This window comes from Eurosta solidaginis, chromosome 5, assembly GCF_040869045.1.
Source record: "Eurosta solidaginis isolate ZX-2024a chromosome 5, ASM4086904v1, whole genome shotgun sequence".
Classification (NCBI taxonomy): domain Eukaryota; kingdom Metazoa; phylum Arthropoda; class Insecta; order Diptera; family Tephritidae; genus Eurosta; species Eurosta solidaginis.
Window position 1 is genome coordinate 117,826,211 of NC_090323.1, and position 11,734 is coordinate 117,837,944.

Here is an 11,734-nt window from a genome sequence, read left to right on the forward strand (position 1 = left end):
CAGCTATAAGGTCGTTCCTTGAAAACGATCATCGCGACTGGGACTTGTTCTTGACCGAAATCGAATGTTCTTTACGTAGTGCCGTGCACTCAGCCACAGGGGTTTCACCGTATTTCGCACTTTTCGGTTTTAACATGTTTACGAATGACAATGAATTATTCATGCTAGACCTGAGGGCATGTCATGCAAAGGATATAAAGCAACAGTAAGATACAGGTATGAGGGAGTCTGTTGCTAACATAACCTGGATGCAAGGGATAAAAGTAGATAGTAGGGTACTGAGCATCCCCCGTCGACGAGGGTCCAGCCGGCGGGAAGATGAAGGTACGTAGTATTCTGATGTCAATATAACCTGAAACAAATTCAAGTAATTATTCGAATAAAAATAAATAACTGACACGATTTGTCTGTAATACGGCGCAAAATCCAACAATCAAATGCCTTCACACATGCCCGGCTGAACTCTCGTGGCATGAGACGTGTCAGGGGTGGGTGTTCCGCGTGTTGGGCATACCTTGCCCCGCTCTAAGGATGCGCCAAATTCCCTATATGTTGCCGAAGTGACCTGCAAAAGATAAAACAAAAGTACCATAAAGTAAATATCTTAGATTCAAGTTTCTAAGCTACTTCCCGTAAACTCGACAATCCTCGACACATCGCCCATTGCGCTTCAAGGCCAGAATTGTAAAAGAATTGGCCATGTCGCCAGTCAACGTCCTTTTCACTTCAGGTGTGAATAAATCAGGTCGCACATGTATAAGCCTGAAAAGATAGCGAAGATGAAATACATGCAATAGTTGTGTCGCTCATTACACGATTCGATGGAAAATAGGTAATTGTGAGGTTAGCTAAAGTTACAAGTGTACTATTTAAAACGTATAGTGCCGATAATGCAGCGTGTACACCCGTCGCAACAACAGCACGGTTGGTTTTCCTATAAATAATATAAACGAATTAAAACACAAAAATAACTATTTTTTATGCAGAAAACCAAAAATGAATACCTTCTCGGCAGGGCTGGTCCCCAATCAATGCTTTATACCAAACATACCAGGTCGTCAGTGGGGTTTGACGCCGAAGTAGTGTTACTGGGGGATCACCAAATCATCCAGGGAAGTTGGTTTTTGGAAGAGCTGCCATATATGGTCGGTCAGAACAAAAACTTTTGAAACACATGCACGAAAATTTACTTTTTTATGATCCACCGCGACCACGATGGAATATTTGTAAAACAGGAGAAACGTCAAAATGAAGTGATTAACATTTCCCAGTATTGGGATATTTCAAGAGCTTTTAGATGGACGGGTTGCCAGATGTTGAGTAAAAGTACGGTGGTTTGAAATGGTCTGTAGAAAAAAGGGGACAGATATAGGGTAGACATAGCAATAAATGGTCGGCCATGATGTAAATAGGCAAACAGAAAAATAAAGGGTATCGGTGACAGATTTTGTCTATATATAGGAGGTACTGGCAGGCAATGAGGTAAATCTGTATTAGAGTAGAAGCAGTACGTTGTAATGTACGCCAAACGTTGTGTGTTTTCTTAAAGTGAAATTCCCTGTGCGCGAAGTCCACAAAGGAGAGTACGCTACACGAAAAATTTAAAAGTGTACCTAAAATTTAAAAATAATTGCGCATGCTGGGTGCTGAAGGCTCCTAAATTGATATTGTGGCTGGTCGCTCAACACCCTGGTTAAGGGCCACGACGAATTTCTGAGTGAAGAGGATGATACACGTGACATCCATCGATATTACGGATAACTTAACCCCGTACGTGCAGAAGATTTTGTCCGGTGAGTTTTCCATATGCCATGTAGTTTTTTATATATAAAGTTTTAGTTTTTCTGCGCCTTTTTGAGGTTCACGCAACCTCGCCTTTCGACTTCGGTCACAAACTCCGAGGAGAAATCTGGCCCAGCATAATGCGTATAGGGGTACAGATTTCCTCCAGTGGCTGCCCACAATCAAATTTCTTTTAATTATCTCTTAATTCGATTTTTTTATCATTTAAATATCCCTTCGATGATATTAATCTGCTGAACAATCCATTTGTGTTAAGACCCTTCATGGTGCTTGTGTGCCTAGAGGTACAGTGCGAGGTGCGTGAACACCAAATCAGTGTAGAGGTACCATAATAACCTCTCATTAAATTATACTTTTTCCTGTTAGTGGGAACCAAATAACCTAGGAACGTACGGCGCAGCGCGCCAGGGAAATTTCTAAAAGTCACCAACACAAATTAGAACAAAGTTCACATCCATGCCCAAAAATTACAGTGGCTACAAAACCGAGACATTTTAAAAAGGGGTATTCCAACTCGACTGCGAGCATGCAAATAGTCTCAAATCAAATACGATAATTTTTTTTTTTTGATTTTTATATAATTTTTTTTTACTTGTAGTTTTTTTGCCGTTAAATTAATTTTGATGTACAGTTTGTGGCTGCGGTCACATGAATACACCAAACCCAAAACTTGAAATTTTACCTCCGTTTTTTTTTATAGAGGCCACAGAGGCCCAGCTCCCAAGAAATCCCTATTATTGCCCAATAGAGCTCTGTTAGTTAGGTCGTAGGATTCTGGGTGTAAGAAAATCAATCTAATGACTGCTTCGATTGAGCAATATCGAGGTTTGGTCCTTTGTATGACAGAAAGTCCAAAAACTAATAGGGAACAATTATGTATTTTATATGTGTTTTATGTATTTACGTAATCTTTTTATTACTTACAAAAAAAGAAATCAATATATTATATTAGCCGAAGTGGCATTTCCGGTTTTTTTTTAATTTTGTTGTTTTATACTGTCGTAAAAAAAAAATATATATATATATATATATGTTGAGTTGAGTTAAAGCTCTATAAATATGGTTGGCTAAATTTCATTGGGAGGGGAGTGAAGGATGACGAAAGGGTAGGTACTGTGGAATCATTCGGAGTAAAGGTAAGAAAGGACACTCGCTGAAGTTGCAAAGAAATCGAGCGGGCCAAGGATGGGCGGGCTTCCGGTGGATGTAGGTAGATGAACGAGGACGATTGTAACATCCGCCCCCTGTCATCGTGGATTAGGGTTGAGAACCACGCCTTATGTCCGGAGCTAGCTGGGGCATTCCATGTTGACGGCGACAAAAGGGTGGATGCACTGGTACGTGCACGTAACACAGGTAATGCAACGAGTACTCATGTCGTAGGTAACGGAATAGAGCGAGTAACGTTGGAATTTAATAGAAAGATTACCGATATACAAAATGAATTTCAAAGGCAAATACATGAGTTAAGCAGAATATTCGCTGACAATAGTAAGAAAATACAATCGTCAGAGCAAACGTTACAACAGGAAATGGTAAGGATGGCGCCTAGAGAAAATATAGATACGCCAACATAAGAACACAAAATATAGCTGCCGCTTCAGAACTTTTGCACTTGGCACGGCCAACGGGAGGTAGCCGTTTATTCTGTTGCAAAGCTCATTGATCTATGGGCCTGGCCCTGTGGCCTTTATTGTGCAGTCATCGGCGTAGGAAACGATAGTAACTACTACCATTTTCCATTTTTCGGGTATGACAAAGGTGGAAAGAGACAGGTTGAAGACATGTGCGGTCGATGCCGGGATCAAATATATGATATTGCACAGATTGGTGTATGATAATAGATACTCTTCATTTGCATTGGTTGGGAAATGTGACTACTACGAATGCTACAAAGCGGGTCACCTTACATATTAGAGGGCATGGTGAACAGTATAAGACCTATGAAATTGCAAATCTTTATACAGTACATGATATGAATCTGCCAAAACAGTCATTCAATTTGGATCGGTGCGGGGATAAGAGTATACCAAGAGAACTTTTGAATTCAAGTTATGGCAACGCGCAGGCACGTCTTCTGATCGGCCTTGATAATGCCAAATTATTTAGAGCTTTGGGACTTCAGCTTTTTAAAAACGGCTTGATAGCCATGAAAACACTATTGGGCTTGGTAGTATACGGCAATTGTAGCGAAATGCAGGTTTCTGTCAAAAATCATTTGCTCCTGGCAAGAAAGGGCAACAAATTGGAGGAGCTTGAACATTTGGTCCATGACTACTTTGCTAACGAAAGTCTTGGTATATCGCCAAAGTGCGCCCCACTACTGTCCGATGAAGATTAGCGCGCGATGTCCTCTATGGAAGCGACTGTCATGCGCAGGAATGACAGGTTCGAGATCGGTTTGTTATGGGCTCTCGATTCATTTTCATTTCCCGATAGCTTCGAAATAGCCAAGAAGCGGATCGAAGGAATAGAGAGAAAGATGTCGACGGGTGAAGAATTTGGATGATTTGGATGAATATGTCGACTGTTATGAGACTCAAATAGAGGCCGTAGAAGTAGTAAAGCAAGTCGTTGAAATACATAGAACGGGCGGATTCGGGCTAACTAATTTGGTATCGAACTCCGAGTAAGTGGAACGAGAACTCAACGATTCAAGCGATATTGTTAAAGAAGTAAGCGTGATCGACGTAAGTCGAGATGGCATTGAGCGCATATTAGGAATGTATTGGTCAAAGGACACGGATGAGTTTATGTTCGTTCTCAAGTTACATCGCATATCCCTGGAAATCATAAACCAGCGTCGTAAGCCCACAAAAAGAGAAGTTCTCAGCCTTGTTATGTCTATGTTCGACCCGTTCGGCATCTTGGCTAATTTTATTATATCAGCAAAACTGATTCTGCAACAGCCTTGGACTCGTGGTGTCAATTGGGATGAAACGATTCCCAATGATATTTGTAGCAAATGGACTGCCTGGATGGAACAGATGCCTAAGGTTAATGAAGTTCGATTACCTCGGTGTTATTATCAAAGATGTACGTGCTCGCAAGTGGAGTTGCATGTGTTTGCAGATGCCAGCAAAGTGCTCTTGCAGTGGCTGCATACTGGCGAATAGTGGATAAATATGTCTTTGTTCGATTTATTGCAGGAAAAGCAAAGTGCGCCCCACTTAAATACCAATCACTTCCGCGCATGGAATTGCAAGCTGCGATCATGGCAGTCCGCTTAAAGGAAACCCTAGTCAACGAGCATAGTGTGAAGCCTAACAACGTCACCTTTTGGAGTGACTCAACCACGGTAATTGCTTGGATATGCTCCAGCACGCGACGCTATAAGCAGTTTGTCGCAAATAGAATATCAGAAATTTTGGATGGCAGTGATGTCGAACAGTGGAGATGGTTGCCTTCCGAAGAAAATTGTGCTGATGATGGGACTCGGGCGAAATTTTCGGCTTCGTACGATCCAAAGGGCAGGTGGTTAAGAGGGCCGACTTTTTTGCTGATATCCCAGCACGATTGGCCACAACAGCTCAAGAATAGTTCACAGACAGCAGAAAGCGCACTTGAGTTGAAAGCAGAACATCGGATACTTGCAGCAGTCAGCGTAAAATCAAATATAGTAGACTTCAAGCGATTTTCAAATCTTTCTCGATTAAAGAGGTGCATAGCCTGGGTTCTTCGTTTCACAAAAACTTGTGCAAGGCGCGAATGAAGCTTGAGGTACCAAAAGGTGGACTTACAGCCGACGAAGAAGCAGCTGCGGAAATCGTACTTTGTCGCATAGCACAAGAAGAAGCGTACCAAGTTGAGTTGCATCAACTTCGAAACAAGAGGCCTTTGAATAAAAATAGCTCGTTAATAACTTTAATTCCTTATTTATATAGCGAAGGAGTATTGCGACTTAGTGGTCGCATAGAAAACGCACCATTTGTACCAATTTCAGCGAAACGTCTTATTATATTACCGAAAAATCATGCCTTTACGAAACTTTTTGTTAAATGGTATCACGTTGAGATGGCTCCACTACCAGTCGATAGATCAACTGCTTATGTCCGTCCATTTACGTATAGTGGCGTCGATCCCTTGGGACCCTTACTCGTCACCATCCGCCGTCGAAAATAAAAAAGATGGGTGGCACTGTTCACTTGCCTTACCACCCGAGCAATTCATTTGGAGTTGGCAACAAATGTTTCGTCCGATGCTATTGTGCATACGAAACTTTATAAACAGAAGAGGCGTGCCGATTCAGGTACGCAGTGACAATAGCACTAATTTTGTTGGCCTAACGAAAGAATTGCGTGGTGTTGAAGATTTTATAGACCACGGTGCAATTTCGGAGTCTTTAACAGCTTTAGGAATCCGCTGGAAATTGAATTGCCCGTCAAGCCCAAGCGAAGGCGGTGTATGGGAGAGACTTGTGCAGTGAGTTAAAAGGGCGTTATACATAATGTTGAAAGAGTGTGCACCGCAAGTAGATACGTTACATAGTTTGTTAATAGAAGCCGAAAACATAGTAAACTCGAGCCCTCTAACGCACCTAACAGTCACACCGGATGATCCAGAACCAATTACGCCGAATAATTTTTTGCTCAATTCTGTAAACTCGACGCAAATCCAATGCCTGTAGATAAAAAGTTGCTCTGCCTGAGGAAATAGTGCGCGAATACTTGCCAGAACTCACCCGCCGCAGCAAATGGTGTCAACCGCCAAAGGCCATCAGCATCGGCGATCTAGTACTTACATGCGAAACCGACCTTCCGAGGTCCGAATGGAAAAGAGGTCGTATAGTGAAGCTATTATTATGGGTCTGATGGTATTGCCCGATCCGCAGATGTTCAGACGTCAACAACTTTGCTTAAACCTCCCGTTTCAAAACTAGATATTGTGGATACTTTATGATGAATCTCCGCTGGGTCAATTCATGGGGCCGGGGATGTCGTGCACAGTTTTAGTAACTTTTTTTTTTATATATGCATTCTTGCAGGGTCGTAGAGAGAAAATCCGGGCCCGGGACTAAACAATTTACGGGCCCCCTATAAAAAATCCACTAATACATTTGATTAACTTGAATTAATGACGTCTCATTCATGAATCATTATTGATGGATTACATCAAAAAAAATTTTGCCACATCAACTAAATGATTTTTGGACTAAGAGCTGACAATAAAATTAGCACAGAATATTTACTATTTATACTATTTTATTGTAACGTATAAATAAAATTCTCTTTTAACAGCCACATATTGTTTCAAATAATCATTTCTAGTTATTTGGTAACATTTTAATATATTTCTGTTAAATTTAATGATGATTATAAATTTTAATTATTCCATATAGAAAGTTCGGAGATCAAAGAGTGGCTTTACTTGCCTTTTTCGCTGCAAAATTTTTATGATAATATCAAAATTTTACTGTCTTGACAAAACGAATTCAACACAAAGCGTGGCAAGTCCTGAAACTCGCTCTTTATATGAACACGACCTATGAAAGTTTTTGATTCTTGAAAGGACGCTGAAGGAATGTTCTGCACCAGCTACAGTGACAGGTATAGTGCAAAAGATACGTAAAGCAACAAATGTTGGGGAAAATCGTATACAGATTTTGAACATAGATGGCATTTAGCAATTCCAATGGTGACAGACCTTTATAAAAATTTGCTTCGTAAATGTGTTTCACGTGAATTATTTCGTATTCTAAGGCCCGGTTTCACCAACTCGACTTAACTTAGTTAAGTCATATTTTTTAATTTTTCTGTTTCACCACCAATGCTTAGCTAAGTCGCAAATTAGCCTACCTGTTAGCTGGCTTATTCTCGACTTTCAACAGTGTTGCTGTAGTACAAATTTTGAGTTGAATTAAATGGCACTATTTATACTTATTTCATTATGCAAATATAGCAACCCCGCTATTGTTGACATCTGTATATTCTCTGAAGAGGCTTATTTGTATTCTCGGTGGAAAATTTGTAAAAAATTTAATGGATCTTCGAGATTCTGGTGAAAGTGATTGCGATTTTGAAGCTCTGCAGGTAATCGTGCTTCGACGAAAAAGAAAAATTAAAGAGCGTCCTGACTTTTTTCATTATTATGACGATGTTGACTTTCGCGAACGATTTCGTATGTGCAAAGGTGCTGCTTGGTTGGTTTTTTATTTAATGAAAGACAAAATTTATCTTGAAGCTCGGTAAGTTTACATCATATTTTATAAATGTTGCCCTAAATTACTTCTCCGTTTACAGCAACAACGCAATGCAGCCACACCAAATATTTTTCATCGCACTCCGGTTCTATGTTTCAGGATCTTTTCAGCAAATTGTGGCCGCCCTTTCCGGAGTTTCAAAAGCAAGTGCCTCACGTGCAATTACGCTAGTTTCCTACCATCTAGTATCCTTGCGACCAGATTTTGTGAAATTTCCTCAAACGAAACAGGAGCGCTTGGAAACACAGGCTGCTTTTAAAGAAAGGGCAAATTTTCCGCGTGTAATTGGGGCAATGGACTGCACCCATGTTAAAATCAATTCCCCAGGTGAATATGAGTGAATAGCAATTGGAAAACAATATCTCTATATTTATAAACGCTTCCCAAGGCATCCGGTGCTGTCCGGCTTCATTTCAGTCTAATCCCATTTAATTTGTTGCGTCCTCCCAGCAGATCCTTGCAGCGGGGTAAAAGTTTAGTTGAGGGGTCGACTGCTAATACGCTACCAAAAATATCGAGAGAGGTATCAAAAGACGCGAATAGTCTCGAAAATAATAATCCGAAGGCGGAAAATAAAAATTGTATCTCAGTTCTGAGATATTTGCAGTTGAAGTGGGCGATTTTCATGTGGTTGTTGTAACGTTGTGTACCCACAAAAAAAAAGTTGTGAACATAAGTGTTTTGCGCGGATATAGTTTTGGTCTACAAACCGGTGTTGGACCCACCCAGGGTAATTTTTTATAAGCGCGGCCGAAGGCCGCCAATACAGAGAGGTGTTCTGCGCAAAAATACGATGGATCCCACCCCTGGTTTCGGAGGGACCCGCGGGAAATATTTCTGTTTTTCGTTGTTAATATCTTTTGAACGAGTTAAAATTCCTACTTTCGGCCTTCGGATTACTGATGTCAAGACGCGTCGTTTGACACCTCTCGATATTTTTGGACGCGTATTAGCGGTCGACCCCTCAACTAGACTGTTACCTGCAGCGGGACTGCGCCATACTCCTGCTCCGGGAAGGTATCGAACCCTAAGGGCGCCCCGTAGTCTACGCCTCAGCACCCCTCACTACCTTTCAGCAGCTGTGCTGCTCAACAAGCCACGCCCCACGGCGCCACCAGCTCATACGGCCGCTTCCACTCATTAATACAATCTCCGTAGTTGAGTTGGTAACAATGCTGAGCATCAGCAACCGCCCCGTCTTCTCCCCTCTTGGAACCAACGCTTTTAATAACCCTCATTCATACGGCTGAGTTTTCAGGTGCCGTATTTCCTCAAAATGCTTTCGGATATGACTCCTTAAGCCCCTAGGCGGTGTTGCCTCATCAATCAGATGTCTGTTGGGATGCTCAGGTTTCTGAGTATTCAACAGGAACTGTTTGATTAGCATCTCATTTCTCTCCCTGATGGGGAATATTCTCGCCTCATTATGTAGATGGTGTTCTGGGGACAAAAGAAGGCAGCCCGTGGCGATTCTGAGAACAGTATTTTGGCAGGCCTGTAGCTTCTTCCAGTGGAGTCATTTTTAGGCTTGCCGACCATATGGGTGACGCGTAGCACGTAAACGGCTGGCCAATTGCTTTGTATGTAGTAATGAGCGTTTCTTTATCTTATCCCCAGGTACTGCCAGCAAGGGATTTGAGGATTTTATTACGGCTCTGGATTTTCGGGACAATTGCGGCTGCGTGCTCACTAAAATGTTGCATCTGTGAGTGAAGAATAAATAGCACCAGCGAACAAAAACTATTTTTTTAACATACTAAACATTTATTTTATATTATTTCCAGGCGAAGAAGATCAAACTTATGTGCAATGGAAGTGGCTGCAAAAAGGTACATCAAAACGCTGCTAATGCGGTCATTGGTTAAAATTGGTTGAGAAAGCTCCTGTATAAACTTATTACTTTTAAATAAACGCAAATATATTTTTATTAAGAAAAAAGTAACCAAATAAATCACAAATAATAATAATAATTTAATACTTTATAAACACTGTAATTTATGTTGATTATATTTAGTGACTGCTTCCCAAGGCAGTCTGTTCTATGTACCGGAGCGATTCGCGATTTTTCCGACCAAGGACTGTCATTTCAGTGTAACCCCATTTAATTTGCTGCGTCCCTCCCACAAATTTGCATCCTCCCAGCAGCTCCTTGCAGCGGGACTGCTCCATATTCTCTTGCTCTGGGAAGGTATCGAATCCAATCCGGGTCCGTCTCCTGACCCCGGTCCTGAGAAATGCTTTTGCTGCGTCTGCCAGAAAAGAATATTTTTAGGACGGCCATACTCTGTTCAGTGTGTCTCGTGTAAGGGATGGTTGTATCGGACAGGTTGTTCTGGGCTTGATCCCAAAACCCGACGTCCACGTAACTTTTATAAATCTTTTGTGGCTCCTTGCTGTTCACGTCCAAGGGCATACCGTAGTCTACGCTTTAGCGTCTCCGCGACGGCAACCCCCGAGGGGTTTCATTGCGCCATGTTGCCAGGTCGCAAACCCCAATCTACCGGGTACCCCAATGCTTGCCCAAGGACGCCCAGTCCCAGGGCAACAACAGCAGTTGCGTCCTGGCCTTCCTCAACCCAGGCGTAGTCACCCGTCACTTACTCCCAGAGTGGCGACGTCTCCCCCTATGCACTTCAGAATTCTGCAGTTAAACTGCAATGTACTAACTGGGAAGATCACGGAGATAGTCGATTTCATGAAGCGGCACAACATCCGCATTGCTGCGATTCAAGAGACTAAACTCACAGCAAGGTCTGCAAACCTGTTCTGGGTATAATGTCCACAGAAAAGATCGCATGAGCGGAAATGGAGACGGCCTCACGTTTATCATACACCACTCTGTGCAATATCATATATTTGATCCTGGCATCGACCGCTGGGAACGTCAAGGCCTATCTGTCCGGTCAGGCGATGCAAACCTAGAAATCATCAACATCTACATCCCTCAGCGCCTTACTCACTGGCAACAATCGCATTATCTTAGCCGACTTTAATGCCCATCACGATCTATGGCATTCAAACTTGCGGGATGACAGTAGGGGTGAGATGTTGGCTGATCAAATAGAAGAAACGACGTTCTGCACAATAAGCGGAGACGCCCCCACACGTATGGTAGGAAGCTGTCACAGCTCGCCAGATATCTCAATCGTGAGCGCAGAACTCGTAAACTGCGTCAACTGGCAGCCGATGGTAACATTGGCATCTGACCACCTGCCCATACTTATTTCGACCGAGCGTACCGCCGACTTCATCGTCACTGAAAAACGCACTTTCATAAACTTCAAAAAAGGAAAAATGGGAAGAATATAAATGCTTTACAGACAACCGCTTTGCTGCCCTCCCTATCCCGACTGATGCCCGCCAAGGGGAGCGTGCCTTCCGTAAGGTCATTGAATCCGCCTCGGCACGTTTCATTCCCGCCGGGAGAATTCCCGAAATCCGGCCCAACTTCCCGGCGGACCAGGTGGACCGCAAATTATCTGGGTGGTCGGCAGGCATCGGTGCAATTTAGAAACGAAACATCAAAACCAAGAAGAATTAAACAAGGGGTGCCACAGGGTGGTGTTCTATCCCCTCTTTTGTTTAATTTCTACATATCTAAGCTACCTTCACCACCAGAAGGAGTCACTATCGTTTCATACGCCGATGACTACACAATAATGGCCACAGACCCAGGCCCACAGATCGATGAGCTCTGCAACAGAATAAACGGCTACCTCCCTGATCTCTCCA

The 11,734-nt window shown here is 42.5% G+C and overlaps 1 protein-coding gene across 2 annotated transcripts; it reads left to right on the top strand.

Annotated features, from left to right (window-relative positions):
• The first annotated feature begins 7,738 nt into the window (after positions 1–7,738).
• Positions 7,739–9,944, top strand: LOC137254030 (putative nuclease HARBI1). Of its 2 annotated transcripts, XM_067791703.1 has the most exons (4): positions 7,739–7,987; positions 8,043–8,329; positions 9,620–9,707; positions 9,787–9,944. In XM_067791703.1, exons 1-4 carry the CDS (start codon positions 7,782–7,784, stop codon positions 9,875–9,877), a joined length of 672 nt encoding a protein of 223 aa, XP_067647804.1. In that variant the 5' UTR covers positions 7,739–7,781; the 3' UTR covers positions 9,878–9,944. The 2 variants fall into 2 exon arrangements, with proteins under 2 accessions (XP_067647804.1, XP_067647805.1); XM_067791704.1 differs by lacking the exon at positions 9,620–9,707.
• Positions 9,945–11,734: the final 1,790 nt, after the last annotated feature.

Coding starts and splice junctions, on each gene's coding strand:
- LOC137254030 (XM_067791703.1), top strand. CDS start 7,782: ATGGATCTTCGAGATTCTGGTGAAAGTGATTGCGATTTTGAAGCTCTG. Junction 7,988..8,042: donor AAAATTTATCTTGAAGCTCG/GTAAGTTTACAT, acceptor CTCCGTTTACAG/CAACAACGCAATGCAGCCAC. Junction 9,708..9,786: donor CTCACTAAAATGTTGCATCT/GTGAGTGAAGAA, acceptor TATTATTTCCAG/GCGAAGAAGATCAAACTTAT.